The 18,816-nt window shown below is 47.8% G+C and overlaps 1 protein-coding gene across 1 annotated transcript in view; it reads right to left on the bottom strand.

Moving 5' to 3' along the window:
* CACNG2 (calcium voltage-gated channel auxiliary subunit gamma 2) overlaps positions 1–18,816 on the bottom strand; it is a 120,263-nt gene that overhangs the window by 19,834 nt on the left and 81,613 nt on the right. Inside the window, exon 2 of the mRNA XM_043882500.1 lies at positions 1,960–2,043. Within this exon, the coding sequence (XP_043738435.1) occupies positions 1,960–2,043 (84 nt within the window). The remainder of the gene's footprint in view (positions 1–1,959; positions 2,044–18,816) is intronic.

The raw sequence follows: 18,816 nt of genomic DNA, 5'->3' as shown, positions 1-18,816 counted from the left end.
TTGCATTCAAGTCTTCTGCCCAGAAACACCAAAATGAACCAAACACTAAACAATTCTTTCTTTAAAATTTGGGAAATGAAGGTATAGAGTAGGTAGGAATAGCTGCTGAAGAATCCTGTCTTTCCTTTAAAAATAGCATGTATTGGGCACCTATTTTCCAGGAACTGTTCTGGGTATAGCAATGAATGAGACAAGGGTCCTGGGTGTCCGGCTGAGAAAGCATTGCTCCTTGCTGGGCTCAGCCAGTGTGGCTTTGCGCACAGACCCCCACGTGGCTCCCCCTTCCATCTTCTCTCTCCGGTGCATCTCTGCAGGCCCCTGCCTCCCAAGTCCTGCTGTTTCTCTGAGGGTCCTCCCACTAGGCTGCGCTCTGCCTGCAACCATGAGCGGTGTCTCATTCATTCCTCTGGAACTCTCCAGCACTCAGTCCAGACTCTGACATACAGAAGGTGCTCAATTTGTTTTTACGCCCTCGTCAGAGTCCTTTGAGAGCCTTAGACCTGGTAATAGGGGCTTCCCTGGTGGCTCAGATGGTAAAGAATCTGCGTGCAATGAGAGAGACCCGGATTCAATCCCCGGGTTGGGAAGATCCCCTGGAGGAGGGCATGGCAACCCACTCCAGTATTCTTGCCTGGAGAATCCCGTGGACACAGGAGCCTGCTGGGCTATGGTTGATGGAGTGGTTGATGGGGTCGCAAAGAGTCAGATAAGACTGAGCAACTGACACTTCCACTTTCAGACCTTGTAATGCAGAGGACGAACAAACGATCCTTTAGGAATTCCATCTGAGAGCAGCGTCGTGCAGGAATTCATAAAGGGAAAGGATGAGCCTTGTAGGATATTCCCCCTTCTCCTTTAAAAAGAAACCTACGAGTGACCTGATGTCCCCTTCCTTTTTCTTGCCGCCTGGCTGGCTTCATGTTCCACAGGCTTTGAAATGAAACCCAGATTTCAGACTGACCTGAGAGTTGGGTTTGACGTGAGGAGTAATTATTGAAAGTGACAGGGGTGATCCATATAATAAAATGCTTCCTACATTTTTCATAGAAATGATCCAATACTAACCACTGCTGTGAGGGATGGGAGGGAGGCTTTGGCTGGGGAAGGGCACTTGGGAGCAGAAGAGGGTGGGGGCGCGGGCAGGGAGGGTGCTCCTGGGAGGAGAGCAAACTGCTTTCGGAAGAGCTTCGTACAGAGCTTTCAGCCACTTCTGCTGGGGCGGCTTTGCGGTCCCATGCTTTAAGGACCCTCAGCCTCTCCTGGAAATCCTTTCCTCCTGGAACATTTTACCTTGTTAGTTTTTGCTGCTTCTTGAGAGATTTTCTTTGGGTCTCAAAATGCTTTCTCTTGATACTATGTCTCAGGTGGATTTAAGATCACAGCTATTACATCAGGATTTAACTTTGACTTGACTGTGGGGAAAGAAAAAAGTAATCTCATTGTTTCAGTAGAAGTTTCAGTCTGGCACTGCCTGGTGAGTCTCCTCATTGGATTGTTCAAGAAATATCTATGGAGTACTTTCTATGTGTCGGGCACTGGGCTGGGAATATAACGATGAATGAGATAGGTAGAGTTTTATCAGAGTTCTAGTGGAACTGGCAACACTGTGAGGGAGCTGGTTGCTCAAACAGACATGGACCCAACAGCGTGATAAAGATGCTAGGCTCTGGGAACCCCTTCAGGGGCATAGAGGACTTCTTGGAGGAGATGTTGTTTCACTGGAAACCTGGAAAATGTGTAGGAACTTGCCAACAAAGAGGGGAGGAAGGGCGTTGCAGGTAGAGGGAAATAGCACACATGAAGGTTTGGCCATGGAAAGGGGGGAAGACAGAAGGCTCAGCTTTTTCCTCTCCTCTGCAGTGACAGAGACCTCTAGATAGTTCTGGCCTTTGGCTCTTAAAGGATGGAAGGGCAGGACCCATCACCAGGAGAGAGATAAAAAAAATTGCATCCACTCACGGAGGAAATATTCTGCTGTGTCAGCTTCGTAATCTGCATCCTCTGGGAAGTGATCGATTTGCTTGCAGAGACCTTTGAAATTCCCTGGAAAACAAGGGAAGAAAGTGCTCGTAAGACATCCAAATCTCCAGGGACTCAGCGCCCACTGGCCTCTTCCTGACTTCTCGTTCTTCTGAAGCTGGCTCAGTCCTCTCTCTCACCTCCCCCCTCCCCCGCAAGGAAGGTATCGCTTTGTCTGTTTGGACATCTGCCCAGTGAATCAAAACACACACACCCGCGGTGCTGCAGAGAGGATCTAAGGCTTAAGACTTCAAAACCCAGCCTTCCATCTCTGCATCGAGGCTTCTGAGGATTAGCTGAGGCTTGGCGGGCGGTGGAGGTTTGAATCTGGGCTGGGGACTGCCACGGAGGAGACTGGTGAATACCAGCGTGCCTACCTTTGTGCCCCAGCTCGGCTGGGAGTCACCTCGTGTTTTATATGCGAGAAAGTTGATCGCTTTCCAAAGAGGGCAGACCCCAGACCGAGGCTGACAAACATTCCCACAGCCCGTTAGATGAGTTTGCAAAGCATTTTCCCATCTGCAGTTGCATGGAATTCAGTATATGGAGCCCACGAAAGTTCTGCAATACTTCTAGGGTTGAACACCCCACCCAGGCCTGGGTCACTGGCCAGACTTGTGGACTATGACTTAACCTGTGAGAAGAATAATAGCATCTCCATTTAATAGATGAAGAAACTGAGGCTCAGGGAGACTGGATACAAGTGTGCTTACATAACTATTTTAGGTATTTCTAGCTATTATATAGCTAATCCTATACTACATATTACAGAGAAGATGGTTGATCCTTACCCTACAACCCTCCCTTATCTGTCTGTGCCAATTCAAATGACTGAATAAGTGCTCATGGCCAGGAAATGATGGAATCTGGGCTCAAACAAAGACCTTTTAGTTCTAAAACTTTCGTTGGTGATTGCTGAGAAGGTGAGAGCCAGCTCAGATGAGAACCCCTAGCCCAGTGTCCAGCAGATCCCCAGCAGTGATCCCTAAATGAATGAGTAAACTACTGAATGCGATCTTCATAAACACTCATGTGGAGAACAGAATTTACAAGCGTGGCTGCTTCATGACAACAGAGACTTTTGTCTGTTTCATTCACCACTGTGTCCTGAGCTCCAGCACAGGCACGATGGATGTTGCCTTTCAACATGGATGGATGGATGACTTTCTCTGAATGACTGGACACTCGAAACTATGCAACACTGGGTGAGAGGCAGGTCCTGCAGCTGGCCTGCCTGGGTTTCATTCAGTTTCACAGAAATGCCTCAGCTTTCTCATCAGAAAGCAGAGATCGTAGAGATTCTTCTTTTGTCGATTGTTGTGGGGATAACATGAGCTAACACGTTTAAAGTGCTCAGAGCAGTGCCTGGCACATTAGTAAATGTGCTGGGGGTATTGAGTGAGAGAGAAATGGACTTTGACTACATTTAGCCCCTGACATTCAGGATTTTCCTGTGATAGACGCTAATGCCGCCTAATTAATACAGTCCTCAGTTTGTGTGAACAATTTCTTTTCTTGTAGGATCCTGAGCCTTGTAGCCCATAGAGTAGGTTTTATTGTGTACTATAGGTATTAAGAATATTAAGTCATTATTACACATATACACAGCTGTATATATCATACAACTGGATATACAGGACGTGCTCAGTTGTGTCCGACTCTTTGCGACCCCATGGACTGCAGCCCACCAGGCCCCTCTGTCCACAGGGATTCTCCAGGCAAGAACACTGGAGTGGGTTGCCATGCCTCCTCCAGGGGGTTTCCCAACCCAGGAATCGAACCCAGGTCTCCCACACTGTGGGCGGTACAGGTACGCTTACAACATAACTGTGTTTCTAGTTATTATAATATGTATAGGTAACACAGGGGATCCTAGGTGGCGCTAGTGGTAAAGAACCCGCCTGCTAAGGCAGGAGACAAAGGAGACATGGGTTTGATCCCTGAGTCAGGAAGATCCCCTAGAGGAGGGCATGACAACCCACTCCAACATTCTTGCCTAGAGCATCCCATGGACAGAGGAGCGTGGCAGGCTACAGTCCATAGGATCGCAGAGTCGGACATGACTGATGCAACTTAGCATGCACACATAGGTAGTTCTGTACTACATATAACAGAGAAGATGGTTGATCCTTACCCTACAATCCGCACCTCCCCTTAACTGTATCACTGCCAAATTCGCTTCCTTTCCCAACTTCTGCGAGAAGAGCCATTCCCCAGAGCACACGGGGACTCTAGGTAGACAGAGTTTCGCTCAGAATGCTCCCATGGGGCAGGTGTCTTTTCTCTGTGTGCTGGACCATGTCTTGTCTTGCTCAGCACCCTTCCCATCACATACCTTGCTGTCTGTCCCTCCTCTGTGGTCCTGAACACGTGCTTGCCCTGCTCTCAGCATCTTGGTGCATTAACCAGAGGCTTCCCCTCCCTCTCCTGGCTTATCCCCCATCCAGTCACAGACTCTTTTCTCCTGAGAAGAGTCTTCATTCCTGCTTCTAAGCAGATAACATTTACCCCCGCATTGGTAAAATTACAAATCAGTGTATTTGAAAACCACTTTGCAAAGCACTTTGCTTTTCTCTCAATTCAGTCTAACAAATATTTCGTCAGCACCAACTTGGTGCCAGGCATCTTTACAAGGAATCTGTGCAGGAGGTGAGGTGCTGAGAACGGTACTGAAGTGCCCCGCGGCTCCTGACAAACTGGGGACTGTGCTCAACCCCCAACCACAGGTGGTACCTCCACATCTGCCTTCTAAGGGCCCCACCCTTCAGGCTTGTGGACCACTAGTGCAGCTGCTCCCCACGCAGCCTGGCCCCAGCCCCTGCCTCCATCATCTTTGGACCACTGGGTCCCAGCACAGTGCCCTGCACAGGAGAAGGGCTCCAGAGATGCTTGTAGAGAGGCTGTGTCAAAGGATCAGCAGCCCAGACCTCTCCTGTGAGGTCCAGACCTGGGGATCCAACTGCCTATTTGATGTCTCTTGGTGGATGTTTTAAAAGCATCGTACACTCAGCAGGTCCAAACCGGAACTCATGATCTATCCCTCAAGCCTAGTCTTCTGGATGCAACAACTAGGTCAGCCAAGGCCTCTCTGTTGCTGCCTCATGCAAGCCTGAGCCCAGCCATCATTGCCAACATTGCTGCCTCTTCCCTGCAGGCTCCATCCATCACGACATCCCTTCTGTATTGGCTCTCAGAATCTTTCAAATCTATCGATTTTTTTTTTTTTCTCAACAAGAGTAATACCCACTGCCAGGCCACCCTTCTTGCTTCCCTAGATGACTATGGTAGCCTCCCCACTGGCCATTTTGTACTCACTCTTATCCATCTTTACAGAATAATCATAGTGAGGCTTTGAAAATGCAAATCTGTTCAAGCCACCTTCAGTTTGAAGTGCTCAACAGCTTCTCGATGTTCTTAGGGAAAATCTCAGCATCTTTAACAGGGCCTGGCCCCTGTCTGGTCTCACCTCCATCTCAGCACACGTGCAGTCTCAGCTGTCCTTCCCGCCACGCTCACTCCTACCATGGGGCCTTTGCACATGCTGGTCTAGCCTCCTGTGCCCCCACCGTATCCTATTTTCTCCCTCCCTCAACTTCTCTGTGCCCTCCCGCACTGTGCTAGTGTGGGATCTACCGCCACTCTAGCCGCTGTGTGGTCAGGGGAGGTGTCAAGGCATGAGTGATGCCGATGGGAATGCTCTAGCAGAGAGGGAACACTTGATAACCTGGGCGGGGGGGGAAAATACAGGAGCACTGTGAGGGGGAGGAGGCCTGGGACACGAGTGCAAGGCTGGCCTCACGTGGATGATGGTGCATCCACGGCACTGTGGGGAGGGGGCAGTGTGGATGCGGATGCAGGGGACGGGTGGGCATGGTGGAAACTTGTGACACTTCTCTTCTGGTTGCTTCTATTTCCTGAGTGAAATGGGAAACAGAATTGTCAACTGAGAGTGAGGAAAGGGAGGAAGGAAGTGAAAATTTTCTCCACTTGGTATGGGGGCAGTCCAGCTGGAGGGTTGCCTTTAACCAGGATGAGGGTGTGTGAGATAAATGCAAGAAGGGGAGGGGGAAAGGGAGTAGATTATGAAGACGGATCAGACTGCAAGCTGATAAAGGGAGCAATGAAAAGGCGGTGGGATCGATGCATTGGAAGCATAAGGTGAGGGTCAAGGGGTTGTTGGTGGGGGTGAGGGGGTGGGGGGATGCTCTTGGGAGTAAGCTGGAAGGGTGGGGCGTGGGAGTCAGAGAGGTTGAGATTGTGGAGGGGGCATGGTTGTTGGTAACTTCAGGGTGAAGGTTAAGACAATGAACTGGGTGGCTCAGGTCAGATGGAGGTTGGGAAGCCATTCAAAGTATTTAGCAAAGCTCAGACAAATTATTTAGGTTGGTACGAAAGTAACTGCAGTTTGTTGAACTTTGTTGTTTCACTTGCGCTAGTGGTAAAAAACCTGCCTGTCGGTGCAGAAGACTTAAGAGATGTGGGTTCGATCCTGTTGGGAAGATCCCTTGGAGAAGGAAATGGCAACCCACTCCAGTATTCTTGCCTAGATAATCCCATGGACAGAGGAGCCTGGCGGGCTACAGTCCATAGCGTCACAAAGAGTTGGACATGACTGTGTGTGACTTAGCATGCACACATGCCCACATCATTTTAATGCACATTTCTTGCTTTATGGTTTTTTTTTTTTTTTGCTAATGACTTATTACTTGCTGTTTATTTTATATTTATTTTAGACCAGGGAAGTGATGTTAGACAAAAAGAAAATTTGAGTGATTTTCTTATTTAAGTTCAAATTGGGTTGTAAAGCAGTGGAGACAACTTGCAAAATCAACAACCCATTAGGCTCAGGAACTGATAACAAATGTACAGTGCAGTGGTAATAAAGAAGTTTTGCAGGGGAGATGAGAGCCTTGAAGATGAGTGCAGTGGCTGGCCATTGGAAGTTGACAATGACCAAATGAGAGCATCATCAAAGCTGATCCTCTTACAACTATAAGAGAAGTTTCTGGAGAGCTCACCACTGACCATTCTATGGTTGTTCAGCATGTGAAACCAATTGGGAAGGTGGGTGCCTCATGAGCTGATTGTAAATCAAAAAAATCATCTTCTTTTATTCTATGCAACAACAACACACCATTTCTCTTTTGGATTGTGATGTGTGATGAAAAGTGGATTTTATATGATGACTGGTGACAACCAACTCAGTGGTTGGATGGAGAAGAAGCTCCAAAGTACTTCCTAAAGCCAAACTTGTACCAAAAAAAAGGTCACGGTCACTGTTTGGTGGTTTGCTCGCTGTGTCATCTACTACAGTTTTCTGAATCCTGACGACATGATTACATCTGAGAAGTATGCTCAGCAAATCCATAAGATGCACTGAAAACTTCAACATCTACAGCTGTCATTGATCAATAGAGAGAGCCCAATTCGTCGCACAATGCCCGATCACACATCACACAGCCAAGCCTTCAAAAGTGGAATGAACTCGGCTATAAGTTTTGCTTCTTTCTCTATATTCACCTGACCTCTCACAAACCGACTACCACATCTTCAAGCATCTCAGCTTTTTGAAGTGAAAATGCTTCCATAACTAGCAGGAGACAGAAACTACTTTCCAGGAGTTGGTCGAATCCTGAGGAATGGACTTTTATGCTACAGGAATAAACAAACTTATTTCTCACTGGCAAAAATGTGCTGATTTTAATGGTTCCTATTTTGATTAATAAAGATGTGCTTGAGCCTAGTTAAAATGATTTAAAATTCACAGCCTAAAACTGCAATTACTTTTTCACCAACTATAATATACAAGATAATATAATACTAGCTTATAATATACAAGATAAAACCAAATAACTTCTATATAAAGACAAAACTAAATGTTCACTTTTATTTCCTATATACATCAAATACATATTATAAAACTGCTTATCAAGTTAAACATTGACGTGCAAATGATTCATCCAATTATTCTAATAGGCCCCAAATCAATGGTTGGTTTTTAGAAATTATTGGTGTGATCTTTTGATGATGAGTCTTTTACAAGCTAAATGATGGCCCTGTCTGGATGGAGATTTGACACAGGGAACCACACCAGATGCTTCTCACCCTTCTCTGTTAGAGTAAGAGTCATTCTGTCTCAGTGATACAGAGTTTTCTACTAACCTCTGAGGGACAGAAAACTAAGATCATGGCATCTGGTCCCATCACTTCACGGCAAACAGATAGGGAAACAGTGGAAACAGTGAGAGACTTTATTTTCTTGGGCTCCAAAATCACTGCAGGTGGTGGCTGCAGCCATGAAATTAAGAGATGCTTGCTCCTTGGAAGAAAAGCTATGAACAACCTAGATAGCATATTAAAAAGCAGAGACATTACTTTGCCAACAAAGTTCCATCTAGTCAAAGCTGTGGTTTCTCCAGTATGGATGTGAGAGTTAGACTATTAAGAAAGCTGAGCTCTGAAGAATTGATGCTTTTGAACTGTGGTGTTGGAGAAGACTCTTGAGTGACCTTTGGACTTCAAGGAGATCCAACCAGTCAATCCTAAAAGAAATCAGTCCTGAATATTCATTGGAAGGACTGATGCTGAAGCTGAAACTCCAATACTTTGGTCATCTGATGCGAAGAACTAACTCACTGGAAAAGACCCTGATGCTGGGAAAGACTGAAGGCAGGAAGAGAAGGGGATTACAGAGGATGAGATGGTTGGATGGCATCACCGACTCAATGGACATGAGTTTGAGCAAGCTCCAGGAGTGGGTGATGGACAGGGAGGCCTGGCGTGCTACAGTCCATGGGGTTACAAAGAGTCGGACACGACTGAGTGACTGAACTGAACTGAACTGAGGGACAGAAGATTAGTGGTGAGGAATGATTGAGGTAAACTGGGACCCAGGCTGTGGTGGGATTGATCCCAGTGGTCTCTGAGGTTGATGGTGATGATGAGGCTGTGAGCATCGGTTGGAGCATAAGGGGTCTCCAGGAGCACTGGGGGCTCTGCGGCCTAGGACTCAGTCTGACTAAGGCGGTGCTTAGGCTCATGAAGCAGTACCCTGGTGGTACCGCATTGCTATTGGTAGAATTTAAGTTTGGTAGAACATCTATGTCTGCAGACATTACTACTAACAGTGAAGAGGGGTATCATCTTGTTTTCCGGATGCCAGCCTTGAGTTCTGCTGTATTTCTTTCTGGTTGGTGGCCATCAAGTTCAGGGATTGATTCAGCTTCAGGCACAGATAGATCCAAGCACTCAAATATCTGGTGTCTCTCACCATCTCTGTTCGTCTTTCCTCTCTCTCCAGGGTAGAGATTAAGGGATGACTAAATGCCTGGCTCTGGGGTGGTGGAGGGAAACGTGACCTGATCCTTGCCTTTCAGGGACGCATAGTTTTGAGGGAAAAAAATAGATAGCACAGAATTTACTAGAATGTAATATCTCACTTCCTATATTAGAGAGATATAAGGCATCTGGTCCCATCACTTCATGACAAATAGATGGGAAAACAATGGAAACAGCCCAATTTATTTTCTTGGGCTCCAAAATGACTGCAGATGGTGACTGCAACCATGAAATTAAAAGGCACTTGCTCCTTGGAAGAAAAGCTATGATAAACCTAGATAGCATATTAGAAAGCAGAGACATCACTTTGCTGACAAAGGTCACTCTAGTCAAAGCTATGGTTTTTCCGGTAGTCATGTATGGGTGTGAGAGTTGGACTATAAAGAAAGCTGAGCGCCAAAAAATTGATGCTTTTGAACTATGGGGTTGGAGAAGACTCTTGTGAGTCCCTTGGACAGCAAGGAGAGCAAATCAGTCAATCTGGAAGGAAATTAACCCTGAATATTCATTGGAAGAACTGATGCTGAAGCTCCAATACTTTGGCCACCTGATGGGAAGAGCAGACTCATTGGAAAAGACCCAGATGCTGGGAAAGATTGAAGGCAGGAGGAGAAGGGGATGACAGAGGAGAAGATGGCTGGACGGCAACACTGGTTCAATGGACATGAGTTTGAGCAAACTCCAGTAGATAGTGAAGCACAAGGAATTCTGGTGTGCTGGAGTCCATGAGGTCACAAAGAGTCAGACATCCTGAGTGACTGAATGATAGCAACAGGGCCTTCTGGGCTTCCCTGGTGGCTCAGTGGTAAAGAACCCGTCTGCCAGTGCAGAGGACGTGAGTTTGATCCCCGAGTGGGGAAGATCCCCTGGAGGGGGAAATGGCAACCTAAGTATTCTTGCCTGGAAAATTCCATTGACAGAGGAGCCTGGTGGGCCACAGTCTCTGGAGTCACAAAAGAGCTGGACATGACTTAGTGACTAAACAACAACAATAAGAACACAAAGCCTTGTGGGAACATAGTTGTTCAGCTAACGTGTATGTTGCACAGACTGCATGCCATGTTCTGTGTGATCTGCTGAGGACACAGAGGAAAAAAATCGACTTTCTGTCCCCACAGAACTTTCCATCTATGGGAGACAGAGAGGAGGTGCTGTGCGGCAGCAGGACAGGCGTTCTGACAAAGCAGGGTGTGTCTGAGAACACAAAGAGGGCTGCAGATTCAGGTGTGTGAGCGCGTGAGTGCTGACACAGGCTTCCTGACTCAGAAGGTGGAGGAGTCAGCCAGGTGAAGCAGGAAGGTAGGGATGTGTGTGTGTGTGTTGGGGCATCTGAGGATGCAGTGGAGGGTGAGAAGGGATTCTAGGAAGAGGCAAGTCAGGGAAGAGCAAGGTCAGGGAAGTGCTGGGCACACAGGAGGGGGCAGAGTGTCGCAGGGCGCCAGGCCTGTCCTCCAGGGTAGAGTTGGGGGTAAGAGGGAAACCTGGAGGCAGCGCTGTGCTGGGGCTGGCTTACATCTCGGGAGCTGATTGTTAGTACCTCTTCATAACTCATACGAGGAGTTTGAAATCAGCCACGGTGCAAGTATTCGCACCACGGACATTGGCAAACACTCCAAATCAAGATCCTGTATCCCTGCACAGAGAGCCAGCTGGTAAACATTTACCAGCAAACCCCTGGATGCAGGACAGTCTCATATGAGGGGTCGGCCAGTGCAAAGACATGACATCTTCATGGGAGTGGTGATTTACAGAAAGATTGATCCTAACAAGAAGGTTGGATGGGTGAGGGTGAGGGCAGGAGATGGCTGGGGAGTAGGCAGGGATCTGATCCTTCTGGGCTTGTGGTCCAGGCTGAAGTGAGGAGGGGGCAGTTCCGTGCCCACTCCCCCCACAAGCACTGGCTTTGAGCTTCTGGAGGATGAGGAGATGGGGGAGATTCTTCCACCATGAGGGCTTCCCAGGTGGCCCTAGTCGTAAAGAACCCGCTTGCCAATGCAGGAGACATGAGACACTCGAGTGCGATCCCTGGCTTGGGAAGATCCCCAGGAGGAGGGTAGGGCAACCCACTCTAGTATTCTTGCTTGGAGAATCCCGTGGACAGAGAAACCAGGCGGGCTACAGTCCACGGGGTCGCAAAGAGTAGGACATGACTGAGGCAACTTAGCGCGCACACACTCCTACCATGAACTATAAAGGATTTTTCTGCCAAGGGGACCAACAACTGTGAGATTTCTACTGAACCCCCACTCCAGAAGGGCCAGCGATGTTGCACCAACCCCAGAGCCCGCAGACCTCAAGCCAAGCCTTGGAGGGAAGGCCTCCCTTCCTTAGGGAGGAAGCCTAAGGACTGAATCTTAGGCTGCGGCAGCTCTGCCTCCAGGAATTCCCCGCTTCAGTCTGAGAATTTCAGCTTGCAGGTATTAAGTAGTTTAAAAGGAGGTTTCATCAGCTTTGTAAAAAGCACATTAATATCTCACAACACCAACTGCTGTCTCATTTCTTTGAGATACAATAACCTCTTCATAAACCTGGTCATTAAGGGTTGAACAAGCGCTGTTTTATTTTTCCACATATTCAGGAGAGGCTGAAAGAGCAGCTCAGAACCTGGAGGCCGCACGGAGGGAGCCGGCTGACGCACGGGTAGGAAGTCAGCGAAGTAATTTTTTAAGTGAAGCAAATGAAGGGTTTGGTGGGAGCTGCCGGCACTGTGTTTTAAACCTTTTCTGCTCCTGGCTTTTTGCTGTGCTGGCAGGGCCCTCCCTGATGGCAGGGATTAACGAGACCCCGGGGCGGGTGGGCGAGGCCTGGCTCGTACTTCTCTGGAAACCTCGGCCCCCAAGCAGTGCTGGCACTGGCGGCTGCTGGAAGGTTTGAAACAAAACTCTCTCCCCATTCATTCATTCATTCATTCATTCATTGAATTGTTTCCAATGGCTGCTGCGCGCTAGGTCTTGTGCAGGCTTTGGGTGGGGTTAGAGTGTAGTAAGAAGACGGTCCTGCCTGCCTGCTCTCCTGTCTGTCCTCAGGTGTGCCCTGAGCGCTCACCTTCCAGAAGCTCTTGGTGCAGCACTGAGCACTTTTGCACACATCTCTGGGAGGAAGAAAAAGTGATAGTGTCAGTTGCTCAGTCGTGTCCGACTCTTTGCGATCTTAGGGACAGCAACCTGCCAAACTCCTGTCCATGGGATTCTCCAGGCAAGAATACTGAAGTGGGTTGCCTTTCCCTTCTCCAGGGGCTTTTCCAGACCCAGGAATGGAACCTGGGTCTCTTGCATTGCCGGTGGATTCTTTACCATCTGAGCCAGCAGAGACTATCTTGTCCTGACTCTTGTCAGCTGCTTCTTTAGTTCTTCCAGTGTGGTGTGGGGAAGAGACTGGACCCCAGACTCAGAGAGTCCCAGGCTCAGAGCCCCGCTCTGCTAGCTATCAGCTGTGCCGCCCTGAGCAAGTCATGTGACCACTCTGTGCCTATTTCCTTCTCCGTAAAAAGGAAATCCCTGCCCTGTGGGGGTGATTCTGAGGACTCAATGAGAAAGCCCTTTGTGCAGTTCCTAACTCAGAGCAGCACTCAACGAATGTCATCCTTCCTTCTCTTTCTTCTTCAAATGATGCCTCTTTCAAGAAGCCTTTCTTGATTGCCCTTAGTTGGAAAGACTCTTTCTCTCCTCTGTGCCCCTCTGAAGCGCGTCTAGGTTTTAATGAGCGTAGGAGTCACTAGGGAATCATGTTAAACCAGTTGCTGACTCAGTGGGTCTGGAGTGGACCCTGAGACTTGGTATTTCTTGCAAGCTCAAAGGCAGTGTTGTGATTCAGGGTCCCTGGTGGACTGCATTTTGGGTTGGTTTTGAATACTTTGTATCTGCTTTGATCATATTTTGGGCTCTGGTATCATTGTTCAGGGAGAAAATGGCTTCAAATCTGTAAGTTCCTCAAGGGCAGAATTTCCTTGATTATAAGAGCTTCCATGTACATTTCAGTGAAATTGGGATGTGTCTTACAATTGATGGGTTCATTTACTGCTGTGTGTCTCTCTTCCCCCAAAAAATCATTATTACATTGATGGTGTGTCTTACAATTAATGATAATAGCTACACGACAAGTGTTTATTGAACAAATGGACAAATAAACAAATGAATCTGTGTGTGTAGGTCTATGTGGGCAGAGAGTATTCTATACATTTCCATTCTCCTGAACAGATGAACATTATGCCAACTATTAGAATCCCTGGGGCACTAGGATCTTTTGTAGCTCTCTTATTAGAGCCTATTTGAGGGACTTCCCCCGTGGTCCAGTGGGTAAGAGGCCATGCTTCCCAATGCAGGGTGCCTGGGTTTGACCCCTGGTCGGGGAACTAGATTCCATCTGAAACAATGGAGATCGCAGATCGATCCCATGTGCTACAGCTAAGACCTGGCACAGCCAAATAAATAAATCAATATCTAAAAAGCCTATTTGACAGCCTCAAAATATGTGCACACCCCAAACCCCAGCAATTTCCTTTAGAAATTCGCCCTGGGAAACCTTTGCCTGTATACCTGAGGAGGTGTGTACGAGAATGTTCCAAACAGCGGTGCTTGAAACAACACAACCCTGGGAACAACTCACATTTTTCTCATCAGAAGAATGATAATAACTTGGAGCATATTAATATAATGAGATATGACTCAGCAGTGAATGGGAGTAGATTACAGCTACACTTGTCCACACAGGTGAATTCCACACGCATTGTACTATACAGAAAACACACAAAAATAGACTCACGGCATAGAACACAAACTGATGGTTACCAGAAGGGGGGGGGGGGCAGGGTAAATCAGGAGTTTGGGATTAAAATATACACACTACTGTGTAGAAAATGGATTACCAACAAGGACCTACTATGTAGCATAAGGAACTGTATGCAATATCTTAGAATAACTTGTAATGGAAGAGAATGTAAAAAAGAGTATGTATATACAACTGAATCACTTTGTTGTATACCTGAAATGAGCACAACATTGTAAGTCAACTATATTTCAACAAACATTTAAAAAAATACTGAACATACAAATCAAGCCATGGATAGATATATGTGGTATGATTCCATTTACACAGAGTTAAATCTGTACAACTGGACAATAGATTGTTTAGAACGTGGGTTCAATCCCCGCTCCAGGAAAATCCCACATGCCGCATGGCAACTGAATCCAGGCATCACAGGTATTGAGCCAGCGCTCTAGAGCCCCTGAACTGCACCTGCTGAAGCCTGAGTGCCTAGAGCCTGTGCGCCACAGCAAGAGGAGCTACCCCAGTAAGAAGCCTGAGCCCCACGAAGAAGAGGAGCCCGCGCTCGCTGCAAGCAGAGAAAGCCTGAGTACAGCAGCAAAGACCCAGCACGTCCATAAATAATACTAAAGGAAAGAAAAAGGAAATACGTGGTTGTGGTGAAACTGTAATGTCAAGCAAGCAGTGTTAAACACAGAATTCAAGAGGGTGTTGACCAGAGAAGAGGGAGGAGGGGGAAGGGAGGGGACAGGTCAGCTTCAGGGTACTGGGATGCTCCGTTTCTTCACCTGGTGGCCAGTTCACAGGCCTTCATTTTATCGCTGTTCTCTGTACCTCGCTATGGCAGAGGCTACTGGCTGTTTCCTAACGTCCTGTCTTCTCCATCTTCCCATATTTTGCTGGACAGGTGGCTTCCTAGAATATAGACTTTAGTTCCCAGCTGCTCTTGAAGCTAGAGGTGACCAGGTGACCAAACTCTGATCAATGGGATGGAAGGGGACGTGGAGGGAGCGACATCCTTCAGGGGATGGCATGTGCCCTTCTCGGCCCTTTCCTCTGGGCACATGGAATAGAGAGCTCCAGTTGCCATCGTGGACCATGACTCAACCTTGAGTATGGAGAGCTGCATGATGGAAGAATCAAAGACGTCTGGGCCATGCCATCAATGGAGAGTTTTATCTCCCAGATGTCATATCTCCAGAGTTGGGTGATGAGAGAGAAGTAAGCTATCTTTTTGAGCTAAAAAACAACCCTTGTTTCCAAACCTAATTGTAATCAGTGTAATCATGCAGGTTAAAATAGTCTTTTATATGTACTTAAAATAAGATACTTTTTAAAGAACCCTGATGCTGGGAAAGATTGAAGGCAGGAGAAGGGGATGACAGAGGATGAGATGGGGACGACAGAGGATGAGACGGTTGGATGGTATCACTGACTCGATGGACATGAGTTTGAACAGGCTCTGGGAGGTGGTGAAGGGACCTGGCATGCTGCAGTCCGTGGGGTCACAAAGAATTGGATACAACTGAGCAACTGAACTGAAAGAATACTTAGTGCTTGCGTAGAGCAGGTTCTAAGTCTCTGCAGAATAATTGAGCAAAAGGATGAATTAGAAATTGTCTCAGTCTTATTCATAACCCCTTTGGTCAGGATAAACTTTGCTCCTGTTCAGCGCCGGCTGTGGCCTTGACTAAGGGAAGACATGGGTGGGGTATTGCTGAGAACCAGGGTGCAAGTCAGCCTTAGACAAGGGAACCAGGAAGAAGGTGCAAGAGAGTGGGTTTGACCTCACACAGGAGGAGTGGATGGATCCTGGTGGAGATAAGTGAACCAGGATTGTCAGTGCTTAGAGACTGTGGACAGGCCCCCAGGTGGTGGCCAGGGCCCTACCCTGGGGGCTGTGTGTCCCAGGCAGGGGTACTCTTACTGGCTGGTGGGTTATGCGGACCTGACCAAGAATGAGAACTTGGGAGGATCTAGGTTCTGAACTCCAAGGCCCCTTCATCATAACCTTGTATCTCTGTCCCCCTCACTCCATAGTGTTGATGCTGGAGCAGGCTCCCAGGGAGAGGAAAACCTCATACCCTCAAGTACCACCATGTGATTGAAAGCCTTGCCCAGTGATGTTAAGGACCCTACACAGAGGTAACGAGTCAACCTAAAATGTACTTTATCAAGCATGCCTGTAGGTTTGAGTGTTGTCATAAGCCATGCAACTGTCCTCAGAAACAATTCTTAGTTCAGCTCCTGCTGCTAGAGAGGCAGGGAGTGTCAGTGGTTAGTCTCAGAGTCTGGAGGTGGGCAACCTGGGTTCATATCCCAGTTGTACCACAAAACCCCTCTGAACCTCAGTCTTTTCATCTGCAATACGGGGAGACAGTAGACCTATCTCATTGGGGCTGTGAGAATTGCATAAAACGCTACATTGAGAGGGTTTATCACAGTGCCTGGCACACAGTAGGTTGTCAGTAAGTGTCAGGCACTACTGTCTGGGGCCCATGCTGGGGGTGCAGATGGATCAAACAGTCCCTGCTCTCAAGAAGCTCCCGGACTAGTCGGGGAGAGTAGTGATTACTTTCCGTGTCAGGATGCTCCCAGGTGGAGGCAGGCCTAGGGAGGAAGGGAGCCTGATAGGCATAGACCCTCTGGAACAGGACTGATCAAATGGCTCTGTCAACCCCAGGAGTGGGCAGACAATGAATAAATACTGTCATGTGCCAACAGCTCTACATTCATCTTGAGAGCCTGGCGGTGCTGTGGAAAGATGGCTGGGCTGCTTAGTGAGAGAGCTGGTGCTTGCGCCGTCTTTTTGCCATGTCTTAACCATGTGATCTTGGGCAAGTCATTTACTTCAGGATTCATTCAGTACTTCAGCCAGTTTTCATTTCTACTGAATGCCCATTAACTACAGTGATTGAGCTGGGCACCGTGGTAGAGAGGGGATCAATATAGCTGCTGCTGCTAAGTCACTTCAGTCGTGTCCAACTCTGTGCAACCCCAGAGACGGCAGCCTACCAGGCTCCCCCATCCCTAGAATTCTCCAGGCAAGAATACTGGAGTGGGTTGCCATTTCCCTCTCCAATGCATGAAAGTAAAAAGTGAAAGTGAAGTCGCTCAGTCGTGTCTGACTCTTAGCGACCCCGTGGACCGCAGCCTACCGGGCTCCTCTGTCCATGGGATTTTCCAGGCAAGAGTACTAGAGTGGGGTGCCATTGCCTTCTCTGGTCAATATAGCAGGACTCCCTAAACCCTCAGAACAGTGTCTAGAAGGCACTGAGACAGAGTCAATGTATCTGACCCAGGGTGAAAACAACAACAAGGGCAGGATGGTCATGGTTGGCCCCTTGGAGAAAGTCAGGAGTGAGGTACTGGATTAAACACTGTACATTCAATCCTAAAAAAAAAAAAAAAAAATCCCTCTATTATTTTCTCCACTTTAAAGGTGTGGAAATAGAGGAACCGAGAGATGAAGACATGCACTGAAGGATTCACAGTGTGAGCCAAATAGCTGGGATTTGACCCCAGGCAGTGAGGCCAGAGAACGGATACTTTCAAACTGTGGTGCTGGAGAAGACTCTTGAGAATCCCTTGGACTGCAAGGAGATCAAACCAGTCAATACTAAAGGAAATCAACCCTGAATATTCACTGAAAGGACTGATGCTGAAGTCGAAACTCCAATACTTTGGCTACCTTATGCGAAGAGATGATTCATTGGAAAAGACCCTGATGCTGAGAAAGATTGAGGGCAGGAGGAGAAGGGGGCGACAGAAGATGAGATGATTGGATGGCATCATTGACTCAATGGACATGAGTTTGAGCAAACTCTAGGAGATGGTGAAGGGCAGGGAAGCCAGGTGTGCTGCAGTCCATGGGGTCATAAAAAGTCAGACACCACTGAGTGACTGAACAGCAACAGTGGGGTTCTAGTGAACCCCTGTTACTGTTACTGCAGAGCATGGGATGCTGGAGGGTGGGTGGAGGGTGCGTCGTTTCGTCTGAGTAGTGGTGAGTTGTCAGGAAGGCTTCCTGGAAGAAGTTCCATCTCAGATGATCCACAAGGGATAAGTAGAAATTGTCAGTTGAATGGAAGGGCAGGGAGGTGCTGGGGGGAAGAGCAAGGGTTAACCGAAGAAAGAAGATGGGATCCTGCCATCATTAGCTTTGGTCTGTCTGAAGGACAGATGGTTGGGCTGGATATAAACATGTGTGTGTGCAACCAGTCTGGAGAGGTAGTAGCTGTGGTTAGATTATTCAGGACCTAATAAGCCATTAGAAGTATAAACTTAGGAGCGGTGGAGAGCAACTGAGGATTTTTTAAGCAGGTGGTTGATGTGACCGGACTTGTGATTTAGGGTGATAGTCCTGGTGGCTGCACGGGGCGTGGACTGGAGAGACAAGCCTGGAAGCCATGAACCCAGTCCAAGCCACCAGCATCTCTTGCCTGGACCATTGCAACAGGAGTAGTCCAGGTGAGAGATGGGGTGGCTCAGACAGGGTGGGGACAGTGACGATGGAGAGACCTGTGTGGGCATGAAGTCAGTTGAGATTTATTTATCTGTAGTATGGGGAAATGGGCCAGTCCTGTTTCCCTGAGGGTGTGATTGAATAGATGAAATGAGATGAAATTGAGAGCTAATAAACTCCCTTGGTAAATTGCAAAGCCCTGTGCAGGGGTGCAGGCTGTTTGGCCCAGG

Source organism: Cervus elaphus, chromosome 22 (genome assembly GCF_910594005.1).
Source record: "Cervus elaphus chromosome 22, mCerEla1.1, whole genome shotgun sequence".
NCBI classification, from domain to species: domain Eukaryota; kingdom Metazoa; phylum Chordata; class Mammalia; order Artiodactyla; family Cervidae; genus Cervus; species Cervus elaphus.
Note: the sequence above shows the minus strand (reverse complement) of the source record. Positions and strands in the feature narration are given on the sequence as shown.